Consider the following 25,187-nt stretch of genomic DNA (forward strand, 5'->3'; position numbering starts at 1 on the left):
GGGTTGATTTGCATAAATACCTCTGTTCGTATCAATGGAAACTGCTGTAACAAATAACATGTGACTCACCTACTGTAGTATATGGACCCAGAACTTAATCACACAAGATTATAGTTCTGGGTTAATGAGATTAGACTGCTCTAAATAGTGACTGCATCCACACTTTGGTTCTGGTAGAAAAACGTTTTAGGATAAAAACATGACTTTACTCAGCATAGAGTCTGTCAGAAGATACACATCACACTATTACAACAGTGGGACTGTTCTGGAATTACGGTTGCTGAGTTCACATTCATTAATATCCCACAAGGCTTAGCGACTCTGAATCAGCAACTCAAATAAGGAGGACACAGAGTTACACATGGAGTAAAACAAACATACAGTCAATAATACAGTATAAACAAGTCTATATACAATGTGAGCAAATGAGGTGAGAAGGGAGGTAAAGGCAAAAAATGCCATGGTGGCAAAGTAAATACAATATAGCAAGTAAAACACTGGAATGGTAGTTTTGCAATGGAAGAATGTGCAAAGTAGAAATACAAATAATGGGGTGCAAAGGAGCAAAATAAATAAATAAATTAAATACAGTTGGGAAAGAGGTAGTTGTTTGGGCTAAATTATAGGTGGGCTATGTACAGGTGCAGTAATCTGTGAGCTGCTCTGACAGTTGGTGCTTAAAGCTAGTGAGGGAGATAAGTGTTTCCAGTTTCAGAGATTTTTGTAGTTCGTTCCAGTCATTGGCAGCAGAGAACTGGAAGGAGAGGCGGCCAAAGAAAGAATTGGTTTTGGAGGTGACTAGAGAGATATACCTGCTGGAGCGTGTGCTACAGGTGGGAGATGCTATGGTGACCAGCAAGCTGAGATAAGGGGGGACTTTACCTAGCAGGGTCTTGTAGATGACATGGAGCCAGTGGGTTTGGCGACGAGTATGAAGCGAGGGCCAGCCAACGAGAGCGTACAGGTCGCAATGGTGGGTAGTATATGGGGCTTTGGTGACAAAACGGATTGCACCTTGATAGACTGCATCCAGTCTGTTGAGTAGGGTATTGGAGGCTATTTTGTAAATGACATCGCCAAAGTCGAGGATTGGTAGGATGGTCAGTTTTACAAGGGTATGTTTGGCAGAATGAGTGAAGGATGCTTTGTTGTGAAATAGGAAGCCAATTCTAGATTTAACTTTGGATTGGAGATGTTTGATATGGGTCTGGAAGGAGAGTTTACAGTCTAACCAGACACCTAAGTATTTGTAGTTGTCCACGTATTCTAAGTCAGAGCCGTCCAGAGTAGTGATGTTGGACAGGCGGGTAGGTGCAGGTAGCGATCGGTTGAAGAGCATGCATTTAGTTTTACTAGTATTTAAGAGCAATTGGAGGCCACGGAAGGAGAGTTGTATGGCATTGAAGCTTGCCTTGAGGGTTGTTAATTAACACAGTGACCAAAGAAGGGCCGGAAGTATACAGAATGGTGTCGTCTGCGTAGAGGTGGATCAGAGACTCACCAGCAGCAAGAGCGACCTCATTGATGTATACAGAGAAGAGAGTCGGTCCAAGAATTGAACCCTGTGGCACCCCCATAGAGACTGCCAGAGGTCCGGACAGCAGACCCTCCGATTTGACATACTGAACTCTGTCAGAGAAGTAGTTGGTGAACCAGGCGAGGCAATCATTTGAGAAACCAAGGCTGTCGAGTCTGCCGATGAGGATGTGGTGATTGACAGAGTCGAAAGCCTTGGCCAGATCAATGAATACGGCTGCACAGTAATGTTTCTTATCGATGGCGGTTAAGATATCGTTTAGGACCTTGAGCGTGGCTGAGGTGCACCCATGACGAGCTCTGAAACCAGATTGCATAGCAGAGAAGGTATGGTGAGATTCGAAATGTTCGGTAATCTGTTTGTTGACTTGGCTTTCGAAGACCTTAGAAAGGCATGGTAGGATAGATATAGGTCTGTAGCAGTTTGGGTCAAGAGTGTCCCCCCCTTTGAAGAGGGGGATGACCGCAGCTGCTTTCCAATCTTTGGGAATCTCAGACGACACGAAAGAGAGGTTGAACAGGCTAGTAATAGGGGTGGCAACAATTTCGGCAGATAATTTTAGAAAGAAAGGGTCCAGATTGTCTAGCCCGACTGATTTGTAGGGGTCCAGATTTTGCAGCTCTTTCAGAACATCAGCTGAATGGATCTGGGAGAAGGAGAAATGGGGAAGGCTTGGGCGAGTTGCTGTTGGGGGTGCAGTGCTGTTGACCGGGGTAGGAGTAGCTAGGTGGAAAGCATGGCCAGCCGTAGAAAAATGCATATTGAAATTCTCAATTATGGTGGATTTATCAGTGGTGACAGTGTTTCCTATCTTCAGTGCAGTGGGCAGCTGGGAGGAGGTGTTCTTATTCTCCATGGACTTTACAGTGTCCCAGAACTTTTTTGAGTTAGTGTTACAGGAAGCAAATTTCTGCTTGAAAAAGCTAGCCTTGGCTTTTCTAACTGCCTGTGTATAATGGTTTCTAGCTTCCCTGAACAGCTGCATATCACGGGGGCTGTTCGATGCTAATGCAGAACGCCATAGGATGTTTTTGTGTTGGTTAAGGACAGTCAGGTCTGGGGAGAACCAAGGGCTATATCTGTTCCTGGTTCTAAATTTCTTGAATGGGGCATGTTTATTTAAGATGGTTAGGAAGGCATTTAAAAAAAATATCCAGGCATCCTCTACTGACGGGATGAGATCAAAATCCTTCCAGGATACCCCGGCCAGGTCGATTAGAAAGGCCTGCTCGCTGAAGTGTTTCAGGGAGCGTAATACAGTGATGAGTGGAGGTCGTATGACCGCTGAGATCTTGGTTGAAGACAGCAGAGGTGTATTTAGAGGGGAAGTTGGTTAGGATGATATCTATGAGGGTGCCTGTGTTTAAGGCTTTGGGGAGGTACCTGGTAGGTTCATTGATCATTTGTGTGAGATTGATGGCATCAAGTTTAGATTGTAGGATGGCTGGGGTGTTAAGCATGTTCCAGTTTAGGTCGCCTAGCAGCACGAGCTCTGAAGATAGATGGGGGGCAATCAGTTCACATATGGTGTCCAGAGCACAGCTGGGGGCAGAGGGTGGTCTATAGCAGGCGGCAACGGTGAGAGACTTGTTTTTAGAGAGGTGGATTTTTAAAAGTAGAAGTTCAAATTGTTTGGGTACAGACCTGGATAGTAGGACAGAACTCTGCAGGCTATCTTTGCAGTAGATTGCAACACCGCCTCTTTTGGCAGTTCTATCTTGTCTGAAAATGTTGTAGTTTGGAATTAAAATTTCAGAATTTTTGGTGGTCTTCCTAAACCAGGATTCAGACACAGCTAGAACATCCGGGTTGGCAGAGTGTGCTAAAGCAGTGAATAGAACAAACTTAGGGAGGAGGCTTCTAATGTTAACATGCATGAAACCAAGGCTATTACGGTTACAGAAGTGATCAAAAGAGAGCGCCTGGGGAATAGGAGTGGAGCTAGGCACTGCAGGGCCTGGATTCACCTCTACATCGCCAGAGGAACATAGGAAGAGTAGAATAAGAGTGCGGCTAAAAGCAATAAGATTTGGTCGTCTAGAACGTCTGGTACAGAGAGTAAAAGGAGGTTTCTGGGGGCGATAAAATAGCATCAAGGTATAATGTACAGACAAAGGTATGGTAGGATGTGAATACAGTGGAGGTAAACCTAGGTATTGAGTGATGAAGAGAGAGATATTGTCTCTAGAAACATCATTGAAACCAGGAGATGTCATTGCATGTGTGGGAGGTGGAACTAATAGGTTGGATAAGGTATAGTGAGCAGGACTAGAGGCTCTACAGTGAAATAAGCCAATAAACACTAACCAGAACAGCAATGGACAAGACATATTGACATTAAGGAGAGGCATCCTTAGTCGAGTGATCAAAATGGTCCAGTGAGTGAGTGGAGAGGTTGGTTGGGGGTCACGGCGATTTAGACAGCTAGCCAGGACATCGGTAGCAAGCTAGCATAGGATGGAGGTCTGTTGTTAGCCACCTCTTGCGTTCCGTCAGTAGATTAGTGGAGTTCCGTGTTGTAGAGGGGATTAGTCCAAATCACACAACAACAACAAAAATAAAAACAATAGATATACAATAGATATAATTTATAGTTATATTACTGAATGCAACCGTAATTCCAGAACAGTCCCACTGTTGTAATAGTGTGATGTGTATCTTCTGACAGACTCTATGCTGAGTAAAGTCATGTTTTTATCCTAAAACGTTTTTCTACCAGAACCAAAGTGTGGATGCAGTCACTATTTAGAGCAGTCTAATCTCATTAACCCAGAACTATAATCTTGTGTGATTAAGTTCTGGGTCCATACGAGTCAGAAACTACAGTAGGTGTGTCACACACAGTTTCCATGGAAACAAACAGAGGAGTTTATGCAAATCAACCCTATTTGTCTTGACACATGAAGGAGGAGTCTCTGAAAACCTATTTAAATCAGTCTGTCCTGACTCAGCTCAACAGTCTCTCCAGTCTACCAACTGGTCTCAGTAATAACTATTTAAATCAGTCTGTCCTGACTCAGCTCAACAGTCTCTCCAGTCTACCAACTGGTCTCAGTAATAACTATTTAAATCAGTCTGTCCTGACTCAGCTCAGCAGTCTCCAGTCTACCAACTGGTCTCTGTAATAACTATTTAAATCAGTCTGTCCTGACTCAGCACAGCAGTCTCCAGTCTACCAACTGGTCTCTGTAATAACTATTTAAATCAGTCTGTCCTGACTCAGCTCAGCAGTCTCCAGTCTACCAACTGGTCTCTGTAATAACTATTTAAATCAGTCTGTCCTGACTCAGCACAGCAGTCTCCAGTCTACCAACTGGTCTCTGTAATAACTATTTAAATCAGTCTGTCCTGACTCAGCTCAACAGTCTCCAGTCTACCAACTGGTCTCTGTAATAACTATTTAAATCAGTCTGTCCTGACTCAGCTCAACAGTCTCCAGTCTACCAACTGGTCTCTAATAACTATTTAAATCAGTCTGTCCTGACTCAGCTCAACAGTCTCCAGCCTACCAACTGGTCTCTGTAACTTCATCTTTGTCTCTGTGGTGTACAGTCTTCAGGTGATGATGGGGGTATTGAATCATCTCTCCACTCTCCTCCTCCTCTCTCTCCTTCCTCCTGCTCTCTCTCATGTAGTGGTTAAGTTCAGTGATGTTCCACAGTGCAAGACGTTCTTCCTGGAGGGGACAACTCCAAATCTCACAGGTGTTTTGGTTGGTGGGACGGTCCAGAACCAGAACCGCTACAAGCCGATCTGCCAGTTGTACAACAACATCTACAGGTTTGCAACTCTCTACGACACGATCAACAGGATCCCTGTGTTCTCAGCCTACACCTTCACTGGTGATGGGGGAATCAGACCAAGTCAGTCCTGGATGATGGAGCCTCAGGTAATTCTAATCTCTATTCATTCAACATGTGTATTTATTACTGGTATAGATATATAGATAAGTATATAGACATACAGTATCTTTGAGACAGTAATGCATCTTCGGTCCAACCACTTTCAGCTTACGTCTGGATTGTGAAATTGTGACTTTTTGTGTGAGTCAATGTCTGAACCTGTTAATGAGTTTTAATGTCTGAACCTGTTAATGAGTTTTAATGTTTGAACATTTAAAAGAGTTTTAATGTCTGAACCTGTTAATGAGTTTTAATGTTTGAACATTTAAAAGAGTTTTAATGTCTGAACCTGTTAATGAGTTTTAATGTCTGAACCTGTTAATGAGTTTTAATGTTTGAACATTTAAAAGAGTTTTAATGTCTGAACCTGTTAATGAGTTTTAATGTTTGAACATTTAAAAGAGTTTTAATGTCTGAACCTGTTAATGAGTTTTAATGTTTGAACATTTAAAAGAGTTTTAATGTCTGAACCTGTTAATGAGTTTTAATGTTTGAACATTTAAAAGAGTTTTAATATCCGTCTGATGTTTCTGCAGCTTGAAGATATAAAGGACCAAAGAGACATGAAGGTGAATAATACAGCTGTCACACACCAGGCTGTGAACAAAGACTACAACAACCGGAGTCTGCATAGAGGTCACTTGTTCCCATGTTCACACGCACCTGATAATGATACCAAGAAGTCCACTTCCACCCTGACAAACGCCGTTCCCCGGTACCAAAACTTCAACCAAGGCAGATGGAGGATAATGGAGGGCAAAGTCAGAGATGCTCTTGTGAAGAACTGTAACGATACCAACAACAGGACAAAAGCCTATGTGGTGACTGGAGCCGTGCCCAGTAAGAATAACACACTGAACAACAGAGTGAACATCCCGTATCTCATGTGGACAGCCTTCTGCTGTTACAACAACACGAAGAACTGGACGGTCGGAGCATACTGGGGGGAGAACACAAACGGCAGTGGGAGCATATTGAACCTGGAAACCTTGGGAAAACTCGAAGCCAAGTTGAATCAAAGCTACAATGGTACTGTCAAGGTGTTTCACGATAATTGTCCAAGAAACATTACAGTACAACAGGTTAATACGAGGACCAGGGAAGAGACGGAGAGTGAATGTGTTGAAATGTCATGAGTTTTGAAAGGGGAGCAGAGAGGGGAACGGAGAGGGGAACGGAGAGTGGAGCAGAGAGGGGAACGGAGAGGGGAGTGGAGAGGGGAGCAGAGAGGGGAACGGAGAGGGGAACGGAGAGGGGAGCGGAGAGGGGAACATAAAGATGGCGAGAGCCAAGGGTTTAATGGTTATAAGGTTTAAGTAATACGGGTTATAAGGGTTAAGTTATAATGGCTATAAGGGTTTAATGGTTATAAGGGTTAAATTATAATGGCTATAAGGGTTTAATGGCTATAAGGGTGTAATGGTTATAAGGGTTTAATGGCTATAAGGGTTTAATGGCTATAAGGGTTTAATGACTATAAGAGTTTAATGGCTATAAGGGTTTAATGGCTATAAGGGTTTAATGGCTATAAGGGTTTAATGGCTATAAGGGTTTAATGGCTATAAGAGTTTAATGGCTATAAGGGTTTAATGGCTATAAGGGTTTAATGGCTATAAGGGTTTAATGGCTATAAGGGTTTAATGACTATAAGAGTTTAATGGCTATAAGGGTTTAATGGCTATAAGGGTTTAATGGCTATAAGGGTTTAATGGCTATAAGGGTTTAATGGCTATAAGGGTTTAATGGCTATAAGGGTTTAATGGTTATAAGGGTTAAGTCATAAGGGTTATAAGGGTTAAGTTATAAGGGTTATAAGGGTTAAGTTATAATGGTTATAAGGGTTAAGTTATAATGGTTATAAGGGTTAAGTTATAATGGTTATAAGGGTTAAGTTATAATGGTTATAAGGGTTTAATGGCTATAAGGGTTTAATGGCTATAAGAGTTTAATGGCTATAAGGGTTTAATGGTTATAAGGGTTAAGTTATAATGGTTATAATGGTTAAGTTATAAGGGTTATAAGGGTTATAAGGGTTAAGTTATAAGGGTTATAAGGGTTAAGGTATACGTGTTATAAGCCATGGTTATAATTCAACTAGTTTAAGGGTTGTGAATGTTAAAGACACGCTACATTACTTTGGCGACTAAGAAAGTCTTTTTTTAAACCTCCCACTTTGGGCTGGATGTGTCAATGTGTTGTTCATACATGAGTCTATGAGCAGAATGACTATTTACCTACAATTCACCCCCCTAGCAATTTGAGTCTGAGCCAATGAGCATCAGCCCCTCACATTTGAGTGAAAACTAGTGTGGTGGCAGAATTTGTGTTGAACTGTTGTAACTTCTCAAGGGACATGTTCTGTGTTGGACTGTGATGTCATGCCTTTCATAGAGTCCTGGTGTGTCTGTACCTTAAACACACCTTAAACACAAGGCCATTGTGTTCTAGAACTGTTGTAACTTCTCAAGGGACATGTTCTGTGTTGGACTGTGATGTCATGCCTTTCATAGAGTCCTGGTGTGTCTGTACCTTAAACACACCTTAAACACAAGGCCATTGTGTTCTAGAACTGTTGTAACTTCTCAAGGGACATGTTCTGTGTTGGACTGTGATGTCATGCCTTTCATAGAGTCCTGGTGTGTCTGTACATTAAACACACCTTAAACACAAGGCCATTGTGTTCTAGAACTGTTGCTGGTATAAATAACTGTTGTGTAACAATCTGATGATATTATCACCTCCCACTATATCAGGAACATGGAACCATTTACTCAGGAGGTTCTTCCCTGTGAAATCAGAATCATGTCCCCTGCAACTGCTTGATTAAAGATGTTTCTATACAATTAAAAAGTCTCTGCCTTCATCTTTGGATCTAATTTTCCACAATATTTGGTGCCGTGACCCAGATGGACTCGGACATCACTCTGGCTACAACTTTAAAAAGACTGTCTGTTGTCCAGCCGAGCATTAATGGTGAAAGACCTCTTGTCCTCCTCAGCCACAAAATGTTGGAGTTCAATTTGGCAGAACTGTCTCTTCCCTAAAATAATGAATCTAACCGGTTAACATTAATCAATGGGAGCACAGTGGTGTCTCCAATAGTAGGGATTGGTTTACCTATAATCACCTGAAACATACTGTTGGACCAGTATATTAGGAGGGATTGGTTTACCTATAATCACCTGAAACATACTGTTGGACCAGTATATTAGGAGGGATTGGTTTACCTATAATCACCTGAAACATACTGTTGGACCAGTATATTAGGAGGGATTGGTTTACCTATAATCACCTGAAACAAAATGTTGGACCAGTATATTAGGAGGGATTGGTTTACCTATAATCACCTGAAGCATACTGCTGGACCAGTACAGTATATTAGGAGGGATTGGTTTACATTTGGGTGAGGTTTTTCCTCGCCTGAGTAGCCTGGTTTCACTGCCAAAAATAAAATGAAACCATCTAGTGTTCAGCGAAATAACAACACAATGTCCAATTTTTATTAAGTCAGTTTAAGAACAAATTCTTATTTTCAATGACGGCCGAGGAATAGTGGGTTAACTGGTCTAGGAACAGTGGGTTAGCTGGTCTAGGAACAGTGGGTTAACTGGTCTAGGAACAGTGGGTTAACTGGTCTAGGAACAGTGGGTTAACTGGTCTAGGAACAGTGGGTTAGCTGGTCTAGGAACAGTGGGTTAACTGGTCTAGGAACAGTGGGTTAACTGGTCTAGGAACAGTGGGTTAACTGGTCTAGGAACAGTGGGTTAACTGGTCTAGGAACAGTGGGTTAACTGGTCTAGGAACAGTGGGTTAACTGGTCTAGGAACAGTGGGTTAACTGGTCTAGGAACAGTGGGTGAACTGCCTTGTTCAGTGGCAGAACAACATATTTTCCTTCTCAGCTCAGGGATTCGATCTAGCAACCTTTCCTCAGCTACAGTTTATTTATTATATGTGCAAAAGTACTATCTCACAACCTGACGAAACATTTAGAAACAAAACATGCTAATTTGAAAATAAGCCACAGGAGTATTTTGAGCAAGAATTACGAACAACTTTCAGGTAGTAAGACATGTATGAAAGCAACAGATACCATTAATAAGAAGGGGCTAGAAGTGTCTTATATGGTGAGCTACCGAGTGTATAGGACAGGCAACTCCCATGCTATTGTGGAGGACTGGCTAGGACAGGCAAGCCCCATACTATTGTGGAGGACTGGCTAGGACAGGCAAGCCCCATACTATTGTGGAGGACTGGCTAGGACAGGCAAGCCCCATACTATTGTGGAGGACTGGCTAGGACAGGCAAGCCCCATACTATTGTAGAGGACTGGCTAGGACAGGCAAGCCCCATAGTATTGTGGAGGACTGGCTAGGACAGGCAAGTCCCATACTATTGTGGAGGACTGGCTAGGACAGGCAAGTCCCATACTATTGTGGAGGACTGGCTAGGACAGACAAGCCCCATACTATTGTGGAGGACTGGCTAGGACAGGCAAGTCCCATACTATTGTGGAGGACTGGCTAGGACAGGCAAGCCCCATACTATTGTAGAGGACTGACTAGGACAGGCAAGTCCCATACTATTGTGGAGGACTGGCTAGGACAGGCAAGCCCCATACTATTGTAGAGGACTGTCTAGGACAGGCAAGTCCCATACTATTGTGGAGGACTGGCTAGGACAGGCAAGTCCCATACTGTTGTGGAGGACTGGCTAGGACAGGCAAGTCCCATACTATTGTGGAGGACTGGCTAGGACAGGCAAGTCCCATACTATTGTGGAGGACTGGCTAGGACAGGCAAGTCCCATACTGTTGTGGAGGACTTCATTCTTCCTGCTGCCGTGGATATGGCTGGGACAATGCTGGGGGAAAAGGCAAAAAATACTACACAGACAATGTCTTCATCAAACAACACGACACATCAGTGACATGTCAGGAGATGTTTTGAAACAATTGCTGCTTCGCATACAAGCCAGTGAATTATATGCGTGACAGCTGGATGAGACAGACGTGGCTGGTCTGGCACAGCTCCTGGTATACAGTTGAAGTCGGAAGTTTACATACACTTAGGTTGTTGTCATTAAAACTCGTTTTTCAACCACTCCACAAATGTCTTGTTAACACACTATAGTTTTGGCAAGTCAGTTAGGACATCTACTTTGTGCACGACACAAGTCATTTTTCCAACAATTGTTTCCAGACAGATTATTTCACTTATAACTCACTGTATCACTATTCCAGTGGGTCAGAAGTTTACATACACTAAGTTGACTGTGCCTTTAAACAGCTTGGAAAATTCCAGAAAATGATGTCATGGCTTCAGAAGCTTCTGATTGACGTCATTGAGTCAATTGGAGGTGTACCTGTGGATGTATTTCAAAGCCTACCTTCACACTCAGTGCCTCTTTGACATCGTGGGAAAATCAAAAATAAGTCATCCATGACCTCAGAAAAAAAATGTAGACCTCCACAAGTCTGGTTCATCCTTGGGAGCAATTTCCAAATGCCTGAAGGTACCACGTTCATCTGTACAAACAATAGTACACAAGTATAAACACCATGGGACCACGCAGCCGTCATACCGCTCATGAAGGAGACTCGTTCTTTCTCCTAGAGATGAACGTACTTTGGTGCGAAAAGTGCAAATCAATCCCAGAACAACATCAAAGGACCTTGTGAAGATGCTGGAGGAAACAGGTACAAAAGTATCTATATCCACAGTAAAACGAGTCCTATATCGACATAACCTGAAAGGCTGTTCATCAAGGAAGAAGCCACTGCTCCAAAACGGCCATAAGAGCCGGTTTGTGACAAAAACTCATTCTTATGTTTAATAAATGTATCGTATAGTGTGTGTGGCAGGCACTGACCCTGGTGCTAGAGGGGGTACAGCTGACCCTGGTGCTAGAGGGGTACAGCTGACCCTGGTGCTAGAGGGGTACAGCTGACCCTGGTGCTAGAGGGGGTACAGCTGACCCTGGTGCTAGAGGGGTACAGCTGACCCTGGTGCTAGAGGGGGTACAGCTGACCCTGGTGCTAGAGGGGGTACAGCTGACCCTGGTGCTAGAGGGGTACAGCTGACCCTGGTGCTAGAGGGGTACTGCTGACCCTGGTGCTAGAGGGGGCAGCTGACCCTGGTGCTAGAGGGGTACAGCTGACCCTGGTGCTAGAGGGGGTACAGCTGACCCTGGTGCTAGAGGGGTACAGGTGACCCTGGTGCTAGAGGGGTACAGTTGACCCTGGTGCTAGAGGGTACAGCTGACCCTGGTGCTAGAGGGTACAGCTGACCCTGGTGCTAGAAGGGGTACAGCTGACCCTGGTGCTAGAGGGATACAGCTGACCCTGGTGCTAGAGGGGTACAGCTGACCCTGGTGCTAGAGGGGGTACAGCTGACCCTGGTGCTAGAGGGGTACAGTTGACCCTGGTGCTAGAGGGGGTACAGCTGACCCTGGTGCTAGAGGGGTACAGCTGACCCTGGTGCTAGAGGGGTACAGTTGACCCTGGTGCTAGAGGGGTACAGCTGACCCTGGTGCTAGAGGGGGTACAGCTGACCCTGGTGCTAGAGGGGGTACAGTTGACCCTGGTGCTAGAGGGGTACAGGTGACCCTGGTGCTAGAGGGGGCACAGCTGACCCTGGTGCTAGAGGGGGCACAGCTGACCCTGGTGCTAGAGGGTACAGCTGACCCTGGTGCTAGAGGGGGTACAGCTGACCCTGGTGCTAGAGGGGGTACAGCTGACCCTGGTGCTAGAGGGGGTACAGCTGACCCTGGTGCTAGAGGGGGTACAGCTGACCCTGGTGCTAGAGGGGATACAGCTGACCCTGGTGCTAGAGGGGATACAGCTGACCCTGGTGCTAGAGGGGATACAGCTGACCCTGGTGCTAGAGGGGGTACGCAGATGGAGGTTGAATGTTTGAAGATGTACGGGACTATAAAACGTTTGGGAACCACTGCATAGTTCATACAAGCCAACATTCAAGGAACATTTTATGTAAACAATTAGCAAATAAATGTCCACACCTTTTAAATCACAATTACAAAGGTAATTTGTGGTGGATGAATCAGAATTAGTTGGGTAACATAAGTAATTCAGATGTCATATCTGCATAATATTCTCATGTGAAATAGGTTTTATTAGAATGTATTTCTAATAGACTCTAGTGTTGGCAGTTGCATTTCTTCCCTCAGCTGGGGCTCAGTCACTTGGGGCCCAGAGAGGGGAGAGGTCAGGCTTGTCTTTTACATGTCTCTGGTGCTATGCAGAATATCAGAAAGGGAAGAGGACAGGATGGAACATTGTCTTCATATATGAATGTAGAGTGGGGAAAACAAGTATTTGATACACTGCCGACTTTGCAGGTTTTCCTACTTACAAAGCATGTAGAGGTCTGTAATTTTTTATCATAGGTTCACTTCAACTGTGAGAGACGGAATCTAAAACAAAAACCCAGCAACTCACATTCTATGATTTTTAAGTAATTAGTAAGCATTTTATTGCATGACATAAGTATTTGATCACCGACCAACCAGTAAGAATTCCGGCTCTAACAGACCTGTTAGTTTTTCTTTAAGAAGCCCTCCTGTTCTCCAATCATACCTGTATTAACTGCACCTGTTTGAACTCGTTACCTGTATATAAAAAGCATATACATGCTTTGTAAGTAGGAAAACAGCATATCAAATACTTGTTCTCCCCACTGTATCTGTTAAACTATGTTACTGGTTTAGCTAGCCCTCCCAATTCAACACCTGTGATTACTGTATACCTCGCTGTATGTCTCTCTCAAATGTCAATATGCCTTGTATACTGTTGTTCAGGTTAGTTATCATTGTTTTAGTTTACAATGGAGCCCCTAGTTCCACTCTTCATACACCTGATACCTCCTTTGTCCCACCTCCCACACATGCGGTGACCTCACCCATTACAACCAGCATGTCCAGAGATACAACCTCTCTCATCATCACCCAGTGCCTGGGCTTACCTCTGATGTACCCGCACCCCACCAATTACTTGTCTCCACAATGTCTGTGCGCAAGTCACTCCCCTCAGTGAGCTTGTCCAGGAGTGGGGTCAAGAGGGGGTTTACTTGAGATGGGAGTATCTAGAGTTGACAATTGAGTTATGCCATTGGATGAGGTAATGGTTCTGTGCTATGAAGTACCAGGAATGAGATTAGAACCTCGTCTTAGGGACCAAACTGAACGATAGTTTATAGTGAATGCTATCTGGCTATGGGATACTCCTCTCTCTTAAGTAAAAGTATTTCTTCGTGAACTGTTCCTAAGATTGTCATGTAGGCTGAGAGGGGTGTATCTTGGCTATAAAAGATCTTTGTCATTTTCTGTAGTCACTTTCAATGGTTAGAGATAGAAAGTCAAAAGGCTATTGCAAAGCTCTTATTATTAAAGATGTAGTTTAAGTATAACTCTGACTGGTGTGTGAAGTTTGTAACTCTCCTCAATTGGTAAAGCAGAAATAAGCCACCACAAATTTTACATGAAGATGAATTATGTGACCTGCTTCAGCTGGTAATTGAAGAACTTAAAAATGTTTTACTTAAGCGAAGCAGTTATTTTAAATATTATACATGAAGGGAGGTTAGACTGGGGAACAAAGTAACACAGCTAAATAACTCCAATTAGAAACCATGTAGAAAGCTCTTATTCAATGTGATAATGGTTGTGTCACGACTCCTACCGAAGGTGGCTCCCCTTCCCGTTCAGGTGGAGCTCGGCGGTCGTCGTCACCGGTCTACTAGCTGCTACCGATCCCTTTTCCCCTTTTCGTTTTGTTGGGTCTAATTGGTTTCACCTGTTCCTTGTTTGGGGTTTTGGGTTGGGGTTATTTAAGTTCAGTTAGCCGCCTGTGTCCGTGCTTGTTTGCTGATTTTGGTCAAGGAGTGTTCCTGTCTTTTGGATTGTCCGCTGTACAGCGTATGTACCTGCGTAGTACATTTTTGGAGTGTTGTGCGTCACCCTCTTTGTGCGCAGTGTTTGTACGGAAAAAAAGTGTTTTTCCGAATCCTCTGCTCTCTGCGCCTGACTCCACTGAAGAATCTACAGCTGCTGAGTCTGAGGTGTTAACCAGTCCAGTGCTGCTCTGACCACAGTGTTGTTAGGAACCACATTTTCTAACTCTACATACACAGCTTTGTGTCAACTCTTACTGTGAACTACTTCAGATACTGGAAATAAACTCAGCAGTGGTCAGACTACAATACATCAACATAAACAACACCAATAAATGAAACCATTATTTCAGACTATAGATACAGAATGCACCAAGTTGTACACATCTTCCTCCATTTCATTCAGTTGGACACATCTTCCTCCGTTTCATTCAGTAGGACACATCTTCCTCCATTTCATTCAGTTGGACACGTCTTCCTCCATTTCATTCAGTTGGACACATCTTCCTCCATTTCATTCAGTTGGACACATCTTCCTCCATTTCATTCAGTTGGACACATCTTCCTCCATGTCATTCAGTTGGACACATCTTCCTCCATTTCATTCAGTTGGACACATCTTCCTCCATTTCATTCAGTTGGACACGTCTTCCTCCGTTTCATTCAGTTGGACACGTCTTCCTCCGTTTCATTCAGTTGGACACGTCTTCCTCCATTTCATTCAGTTTGAACATCTTCCTCCATTTCATTCAGTTGGACACATCTTCCTCCATTTCATTCAGTAGGACACATCTTCCTCCATTTCATTCAGTTGGACACATCTTCCTACATTTCATTCAGTAGGACACATCTTCCTCCATTTCATTCAGTTGGACACATCTTCCTCCATTTCATTCAGTAGGACACATCTTCCTCCATTTCATTCAGTTGGACACATCTTCCTCCGTTTCATTCAGTTTGAACATCTTCCTCCATTTCATTCAGTTGGACACATCTTCCTCCATTTCATTCAGTAGGACACATCTTCCTCCATTTCATTCAGTTGGACACATCTTCCTACATTTCATTCAGTAGGACACATCTTCCTCCATTTCATTCAGTTGGACACATCTTCCTCCATTTCATTCAGTAGGACACATCTTCCTCCATTTCATTCAGTAGGACACATCTTCCTCCATTTCATTCAGTTGGACACATCTTCCTCCATTTCATTCAGTAGGACACATCTTCCTCCATTTCATTCAGTTGGACACATCTTCCTCCATTTCATTCAGTTGGACACATCTTCCTCCGTTTCAGTCAGTTGGACACATCTTCCTCCATTTCATTCAGTTGGACACATCTTCCTCCATTTCATTCAGTAGGACACATCTTCCTCCATTTCATTCAGTTGGACACATCTTCCTCCATTTCATTCAGTAGGACACATCTTCCTTCATTTCATTCAGTAGGACACATCTTCCTCCATTTCATTCAGTTGGACACATCTTCCTCCGTTTCATTCAGTTGGACACATCTTCCTCCATTTCATTCAGTTGGACACATCTTCCTCCGTTTCATTCAGTTGGACACGTCTTCCTCCATTTCATTCAGTTTGAACATCTTCCTCCATTTCATTCAGTTGGACACATCTTCCTCCATTTCATTCAGTAGGACACATCTTCCTCCATTTCATTCAGTTGGACACATCTTCCTCCATTTCATTCAGTAGGACACATCTTCCTCCATTTCATTCAGTTGGACACATCTTCCTCCGTTTCAGTCAGTTGGACACATCTTCCTCCATTTCATTCAGTAGGACACATCTTCCTCCATTTCATTCAGTAGGACACATCTTCCTCCATTTCATTCAGTTGGACACATCTTCCTACATTTCATTCAGTAGGACACATCTTCCTCCATTTCATTCAGTTGGACACATCTTCCTCCATTTCATTCAGTAGGACACATCTTCCTCCATTTCATTCAGTTGGACACATCTTCCTCCGTTTCATTCAGTTGGACACATCTTCCTCCATTTCATTCAGTTGGACACATCTTCCTCCATTTCATTCAGTTGGACACATCTTCCTCCATTTCATTCAGTTGGACACATCTTCCTCCGTTTCATTCAGTTGGACACGTCTTCCTCCATTTCATTCAGTTGGACACATCTTCCTCCATTTCATTCAGTTGAACACATCTTCCTTCATTTCATTCAGTAGGACACATCTTCCTCCATTTCATTCAGTTGGACACATCTTCCTCCATTTCATTCAGTAGGACACATCTTCCTCCATTTCATTCAGATGGACACATATATGTAATGTAGGTGAGGCCTTTATGAGACATCATACTAAACATTTGGAGTTCTTTGAGTTTTTGTGTCAGAGGCCTTGTGGAATATTAATGAATGTGAACTCAGCAACCGTAACCTCGGTGCTGCTATTCCATGGAAAGAGCAGATAACATTTCACAACATTTTCAACACGGCACCTGAATTGTGTCTTTGTATTTTGTGTCTGTTTTTTCTTTCTTCCGAAAGACAATCCTCAATTCACCATTTAACTTAATTTATTACAATTTTATTTCAGTTCATTCATCCAATTCACAAGATCAACGTTTCCCTATTTTTTTGGAAACAAAATGAGTGAAATGTAATTTTAATTGTCAACTGACTACTTAAGTAACTCTTGTCTGAAACCAGAACGGCCCAAAGGACAAGAGCCTCTTGTTTCTGTAGCAAGGAGCAGCGTGATGTACCAGTACTGGACAGGAAGATAGTCTGTTAGAAGGCCTTGTACTCCATCATCTCCTTAATGCTGAGTGCCAAGCAGAGACGCATCTGGTCCCATTTTTTACAGTCTTTGGTATGACTCAACCAGGGATCAAACCCCAATCCCCTTTCAGGGTGGACACTCTACCCACTAGGCAACTAAGTTGACTGTTGCAAGTCCAATAATTATGTCAGACAGGACTCATTTAAACAGACAAGTACAGGTTTTCTGGTCAATGTAATAAACAAAATGAAAAGGAAGTTGACTGCTTGCAGGCCGGGTGCTCTGTTAACTTCAGACACACCTTCTCCCAGAAATCATGACAGAAGAGTTCCTCATTCAGCAAGATAATATTTACTCAGTGACATCCTGAGACATTGATAGATCATGAGAGAAGAGTTCCTCATCCAGTAAGATAATATTTATTCAGTGACATCCTGAGGCATTGATAGATCATGAGAGAGAAGAAAAACTCTCAGTGTACACAGTCACTACATCCGGGTTCAGCATCTAGGAGAACAGAGAGGGTACATTCATTCTGCATTAAACTAACAAGTCAAGGTTCACCTGGGGAATTTGATAATCAGTTGGCCAGACAACCGTCAGTAGAAGGAAGGGCAGGAGGTTAAAAACATTCAACATGACTTTTCCTCCTAAGATTTTGTTTATGAAATCATGTTCAAACAAAGTCAATGTGTTAAAAGTTCACTTTGGTCCAAAACGCAAAAATAACAGCTTGCAACTGTACAGCTGATGAATGCACCATCATAACCGGTCATTTAATGATGAATTAGAGAAAAGATCAATTCCTGAATGATCTCTACAGCTTCGATCAAAAACAAATACCCAAGTCTCCCCATTTCTTTAAAACACTTATCTAGGAAAAGCCAAGCTTACTAGGGCTCTTTCATACCGTCCCTAGGAGGGATCCGTCACTTGAGTGGGTTGAGTCACTGATGTGATCTTCCTGTCTGTGTTGGCGCCCCCCCTTGGGTTGTGCCCTGGCGGAGATCTATGTGGGCTATACTCGGCCTTGTCTCAGGATGGTAAGTTGGTGGTTGAAGATATCCCTCTAGTGGTATGGGGGCTGTGCTTTGGCAAAGTGGGTGGGGTTATATCCTTCCTGTTTGGCCCTGGCCGGGGGTGTCATCTGACCCCTCCTGTCTCAGCCTCCAGTATTTATGCTGCAGTAGTTTATGTGTCGGGGGGCTAGGGTCAGTTTGTTATATCTGGAGTACTTCTCCTGTCCTATTCGGTGTCCTGTGTGAATTTAAGTTTCATCTCTCTAATTCTCTCTTTCTTTCTCTCTCTCAGAGGACCTGAGCCCTAGGACCATGCCTCAGGACTACCTGACATGATGACTCCTTGCTGTCCCCAGTCCACCTAGCTGTGCTGCTGCTCCAGTTTCAACTGTTCTGCCTGTGATTATTATTATTGGACCATGCTGGTCATTTATGAACATTTGAACATCTTGGCCATGTTCTGTTATAATCTCCACCCGGCACAGCCAGAAGAGGACTGGCCACCCCACATAGCCTGGTTCCTCTCTAGGTTTCTTCCTAGGTTTTGGCCTTTCTAGGGAGTTTTTCCTAGCCACCGTGCTTCTACATCTGCATTGCTTGCTGTTTGGGGTTTTAGGCTGGGTTTCTGTACAGCACCTCGAGATATCAGCTGATGTACGAAGGGCTATATAAATACATTTGATTTGATTTGATTTGACATGACATTCTCAATGGTAGATTTACATGTAAATGTATAATTCCCATGGAATAGGCATTTAGGAGGTGAGTCAGTCCCATGGTATAGACCTATAGGAGGTGAGTCAGTTCCATGGAATAGACCTATAGGAGGTGAGTCAGTCCCATGGAATAGACCTATAGGAGGTGAGTCAGTTCCATGGAATAGACCTATAGGAGGTGAGTCAGTCCCATGGAATAGACCTATAGGAGGTGAGTCAGTCCCATGGAATAGACCTATAGGAGATGAGTCAGTCCCATGGAATAGACCTATAGGAGGTGAGTCAGTCCCATGGAATAGGCATTTAGGAGGTGAGTCAGTCCCATGGAATAGACCTATAGGAGGTGAGTCAGTCCCATGGAATAGACCTATAGGAGGTGAGTCAGTCCCATGGAATAGACCTATAGGAGGTGAGTCAGTCCCATGGAATAGACCTATAGGAGGTGAGTCAGTCCCATGGAATAGGCCTATAGGAGATGAGTCAGTCCCATGGAATAGACCTATAGGAGGTGAGTCAGTCCCATGGAATAGACCTATAGGAGGTGAGTCAGTCCCATGGAATAGACCTATAGGAGGTGAGTCAGTCCCATGGAATAGACCTATAGGAGGTGAGTCAGTCCCATGGAATAGACCTATAGGAGGTGAGTCAGTCCCATGGAATAGACCTATAGGAGGTGAGTCAGTCCCATGGAATAGGCCTATAGGAGGTGAGTCAGTCCCATGGAATAGACCTATAGGAGGTGAGTCAGTCCCATGGAATAGACCTACAGGAGGTGAGTCATGGAATAGACCTATAGGAGGTGAGTCAGTCCCATGGAATAGACCTATAGGAGGTGAGTCAGTCCCATGGAATAGACCTATAGGAGGTGAGTCAGTCCCATGGAATAGACCTATAGGAGGTGAGTCAGTCCCATGGAATAGACCTACAGGAGGTGAGTCATGGAATAGACCTACAGGAGGTGAGTCAGTCCCATGGAATAGACCTATAGGAGGTGAGTCAGTCCCATGGAATAGACCTATAGGAGGTGAATCAGTCCCATGGAATAGACCTATAGGAGGTGAGTCAGTCCCATGGAATAGACCTATAGGAGGTGAGTCAGTCCCATGGAATAGACCTATAGGAGGTGAGTCAGTCCCATGGAATAGACCTATAGGAGGTGAGTCAGTCCCATGGAATAGACCTATAGGAGGTGAGTCAGTCCCATGGAATAGACCTATAGAAGGTGAGTCAGTCCCATGGAATAGGCCTATAGGAGGTGAGTCAGTCCCATGGAATAGACCTATAGGAGGTGAGTCAGTCCCATGGAATAGACCTATAGGAGGTGAGTCAGTCCCATGGAATAGACCTAAAGGAGGTGAGTCAGTCCCATGGAATAGGCCTATAGGAGGTGAGTCAGTCCCATGGAATAGGCCTATAGGAGGTGAGTCAGTCCCATGGAATAGACCTATAGGAGGTGAGTCAGTCCTATGGAATAGACCTATAGGAGGTGAGTCAGTCCCATGGAATAGACCTATAGGAGGTGAGTCAGTCCCATGGAATAGGCCTATAGGAGGTGAGTCAGTCCCATGGAATAGACCTATAGGAGGTGAGTCAGTCCCATGGAATAGGCCTATAGGAGGTGAGTCAGTCCCATGGAATAGACCTATAGGAGGTGAGTCAGTCCCATGGAATAGACCTATAGGAGGTGAGTCAGTCCCATGGAATAGGCCTATAGGAGGTGAGTCAGTCCCATGGAATAGGCCTATAGGAGGTGAGTCACATTTGATTAGTTACAGCATTTTCCTTGGAAACGTACAGAGGAGTTTATACAAATCAACCCTTTCTGTTTTGACACCTGAAGGAGTCTGTCCTGACTCAGCTCAACAGTCTCCAGTCTACCAACTGGTCTCTGTAATAACTATTTAAATCAGTCTGTCCTGACTCAGCACAGCAGTCTCCAGTCTACCAACTGGTCTCTGTAATAACTATTTAAATCAGTCTGTCCTGACTCAGCTCAACAGTCTCCAGTCTACCAACTGGTCTCTGTAATAACTATTTAAATCAGTCTGTCCTGACTCAGCACAGCAGTCTCCAGTCTACCAACTGGTCTCTGTAATAACTATTTAAATCAGTCTGTCCTGACTCAGCTCAACAGTCTCCAGTCTACCAACTGGTCTCTGTAATAACTATTTAAATCAGTCTGTCCTGACTCAGCTCAACAGTCTCCAGTCTACCAACTGGTCTCTGTAATAACTATTTAAATCAGTCTGTCCTGACTCAGCTCAACAGTCTCCAGTCTACCAGCTGGTCTCTGTAATAACTATTTAAATCAGTCTGTCCTGACTCAGCTCAACAGTCTCAGTCTACCAACTGGTCTCTGTAATAACTATTTAAATCAGTCTGTCCTGACTCAGCACAGTCTCCAGTCTACCAACTGGTCTCTGTAATAACTATTTAAATCAGTCTGTCCTGACTCAGCTCAACAGTCTCCAGTCTACCAACTGGTCTCTGTAATAACTATTTAAATCAGTCTGTCCTGACTCAGCTCAACAGTCTCCAGTCTACCAACTGGTCTCTGTAATAACTATTTAAATCAGTCTGTCCTGACTCAGCTCAACAGTCTCCAGTCTACCAACTGGTCTCTGTAATAACTATTTAAATCAGTCTGTCCTGACTCCTCCTCTCAACAGTCTCCAGTCTACCAACTGGTCTCTGTAATAACTATTTAAATCAGTCTGTCCTGACTCAGCTCAACAGTCTCCAGTCTACCAACTGGTCTCTGTAATAACTATTTAAATCAGTCTGTCCTGACTCAGCTCAACAGTCTCCAGTCTACCAACTGGTCTCTGTAATAACTATTTAAATCAGTCTGTCCTGACTCAGCTCAACAGTCTCAGTCTACCAACTGGTCTCTGTAATAACTATTTAAATCAGTCTGTCCTGACTCAGCTCAACAGTCTCCAGTCTACCAACTGGTCTCTGTAATAACTATTTAAATCAGTCTGTCCTGACTCAGCTCAACAGTCTCCAGTCTACCAACTGGTCTCTGTAATAACTATTTAAATCAGTCTGTCCTGACTCAGCTCAACAGTCTCCAGTCTACCAACTGGTCTCTGTAATAACTATTTAAATCAGTCTGTCCTGACTCAGCTCAACAGTCTCCAGTCTACCAACTGGTCTCTGTAATAACTATTTAAATCAGTCTGTCCTGACTCAGCTCAACAGTCTCCAGTCTACCAACTGGTCTCTGTAATAACTATTTAAATCAGTCTGTCCTGACTCAGCTCAACATTCTCCAGTCTACCAACTGGTCTCTGTAATAACTATTTAAATCAGTCTGTCCTGACTCAGCTCAACAGTCTCCAGTCTACCAACTGGTCTCTGTAATAACTATTTAAATCAGTCTGTCCTGACTCAGCTCAACAGTCTCCAGTCTACCAACTGGTCTCTGTAATAACTATTTAAATCAGTCTGTCCTGACTCAGCTCAACAGTCTCCAGTCTACCAACTGGTCTCTGTAATAACTATTTAAATCAGTCTGTCCTGACTCAGCTCAACAGTCTCCAGTCTACCAACTGGTCTCTGTAATAACTATTTAAATCAGTCTGTCCTGACTCAGCTCAACAGTCTCCAGTCTACCAACTGGTCTCTGTAATAACTATTTAAATCAGTCTGTTCTGACTCAGCTCAACAGTCTCCAGTCTACCAACTGGTCTCTGTAATAACTATTTAAATCAGTCTGTCCTGACTCAGCTCAACAGTCTCCAGTCTACCAACTGGTCTCTGTAATAACTATTTAAATCAGTCTGTCCTGACTCAGCTCAACAGTCTCCAGTCTACCAACTGGTCTCTGTAATAACTATTTAAATCAGTCTGTCCTGACTCAGCTCAACAGTCTCCAGTCTACCAACTGGTCTCTGTAATAACTATTTAAATCAGTCTGTCCTGACTCAGCTCAACAGTCTCCAGTCTACCAACTGGTCTCTGTAATAACTATTTAAATCAGTCTGTCCTGACTCAGCTCAACAGTCTCCAGTCTACCAACTGGTCTCTGTAATAACTATTTAAATCAGTCTGTCCTGACTCAGCTCAACAGTCTCCAGTCTACCAACTGGTCTCTGTAATAACTATTTAAATCAGTCTGTCCTGACTCAGCTCAACAGTCTCCAGTCTACCAACTGGTCTCTGTAATAACTATTTAAATCAGTCTGTCCTGACTCAGCTCAGTCTCCAGTCTACCAACTGGTCTCTGTAATAACTATTTAAATCAGTCTGTCCTGACTCAGCTCAGTCTCCAGTCTACCAACTGGTCTCTGTAATAACTATTTAAATCAGTCTGTCCTGACTCAGCTCAACAGTCTCCAGTCTACCAACTGGTCTCTGTAATAACTATTTAAATCAGTCTGTCCTGACTCAGCTCAGTCTCCAGTCTACCAACTGGTCTCTGTAATAACTATTTAAATCAGTCTGTCCTGACTCAGCTCAGTCTCCAGTCTACCAACTGGTCTCTGTAATAACTATTTAAATCAGTCTGTCCTGACTCAGCTCAGTCTCCAGTCTACCAACTGGTCTCTGTAATAACTATTTAAATCAGTCTGTCCTGACTCAGCTCAGTCTCCAGTCTACCAACTGGTCTCTGTAATAACTATTTAAATCAGTCTGTCCTGACTCAGCTCAGTCTCCAGTCTACCAACTGGTCTCTGTAATAACTATTTAAATCAGTCTGTCCTGACTCAGCTCAACAGTCTCCAGTTTACCAACTGGTCTCTGTAATAACTATTTAAATCAGTCTGTCCTGACTCAGCTCAGTCTCCAGTCTACCAACTGGTCTCTGTAATAACTATTTAAATCAGTCTGTCCTGACTCAGCTCAACAGTCTCCAGTCTACCAACTGGTCTCTGTAATAACTATTTAAATCAGTCTGTCCTGACTCAGCTCAGTCTCCAGTCTACCAACTGGTCTCTGTAATAACTATTTAAATCAGTCTGTCCTGACTCAGCTCAACAGTCTCCAGTCTACCAACTGGTCTCTGTAATAACTATTTAAATCAGTCTGTCCTGACTCAGCTCAACAGTCTCCAGCCTACCAACTGGTCTCTGTAATAACTATTTAAATCAGTCTGTCCTGACTCAGCTCAACAGTCTCCAGCCTACCAACTGGTCTCTGTAATAACTATTTAAATCAGTCTGTCCTGACTCAGCTCAAGTCTCCAGTCTACCAACTGGTCTCTGTAATAACTATTTAAATCAGTCTGTCCTGACTCAGCTCAACAGTCTCCAGTCTACCAACTGGTCTCTGTAATAACTATTTAAATCAGTCTGTCCTGACTCAGCTCAACAGTCTCCAGTCTACCAACTGGTCTCTGTAATAACTATTTAAATCAGTCTGTCCTGACTCAGCTCAACAGTCTCCAGTCTACCAACTGGTCTCTGTAATAACTATTTAAATCAGTCTGTCCTGACTCAGCTCAACAGTCTCCAGTCTACCAACTGGTCTCTGTAACTTCATCTTTATCTCTGTGGTGTACAGTCTTCAGGTGATGATGGGGGTATTGAATCATCACTCTACTCTCCTCCTCCTCTCTCTCCTTCCTCCTGCTCTCTCTCTCTCGTGTAGTGGAGAAGTTCTTCCTGGAGGGGACAACTCCAAATCTCACGTTATTATGGTTGGTGGGAGAGTCCAGGATCAAAACCGCTACAAGCCGATTTGCCAATTGTTCAACAACATCTGGATCACTCGATATTCACCACAAGAGGTCGAGAAGAGAGAATAGGTCAAGGAGAGAATAGGTCAAGAAGAGAATAGGTCAAGAAGAGAATAGGTCAAGAAGAGAATAGGTCAAGAAGAGAGAATAGGTCAAGAAGAGAATAGGTCAAGAAGAGAATAGGTCAAGAAGAGAGAGAATAGGTCGAGAAGAGAGAGAATAGGTCAAGAAGAGAGAGAATAGGTCAAGAAGAGAGAATAGGTCAAGGAGAGAGAATAGGTCAAGAAGAGAGAGAATAGGTCGAGAAGAGAGAGAATAGGTCAAGAAGAGAGAATAGGTCAAGGAGAGAATAGGTCAAGAAGAGAGAATAGGTCGAAGAGAGAGAATAGGTCAAGAAGAGAGAATAGGTCAAGAAGAGAGAATAGGTCGAGGAGAGAGAATAGGTCAAGAAGAGAGAATAGGTCAAGAAGAGAGAATAGGTCAAGAAGAGAGAATAGGTCGAAGAGAGAGAATAGGTCAAGAAGAGAGAATAGGTCAAGAAGAGAGAATAGGTCGAGGAGAGAGAATAGGTCGAAGAGAGAGAATAGGTCAAGAAGAGAGAATAGGTCGAGAAGAGAGAATAGGTCGAGGAGAGAGAATAGGTCAAGAAGAGAGAGAATAGGT

At 43.5% G+C, this 25,187-nt stretch overlaps 1 protein-coding gene across 1 annotated transcript; it reads left to right on the forward strand.

Moving 5' to 3' along the window:
- The first annotated feature begins 4,998 nt into the window (after nucleotides 1-4,998).
- On the forward strand, nucleotides 4,999-6,575 carry LOC135574411 (endonuclease domain-containing 1 protein-like). The gene is made up of 2 exons (XM_065026001.1): nucleotides 4,999-5,426; nucleotides 5,976-6,575. Exons 1-2 carry the CDS (start codon nucleotides 5,100-5,102, stop codon nucleotides 6,573-6,575), a joined length of 927 nt encoding a protein of 308 aa, XP_064882073.1. The 5' UTR covers nucleotides 4,999-5,099.
- The last annotated feature ends 18,612 nt before the right edge of the window (nucleotides 6,576-25,187 follow it).

Source organism: Oncorhynchus nerka, linkage group LG12 (assembly GCF_034236695.1).
Source record: "Oncorhynchus nerka isolate Pitt River linkage group LG12, Oner_Uvic_2.0, whole genome shotgun sequence".
NCBI classification, from domain to species: domain Eukaryota; kingdom Metazoa; phylum Chordata; class Actinopteri; order Salmoniformes; family Salmonidae; genus Oncorhynchus; species Oncorhynchus nerka.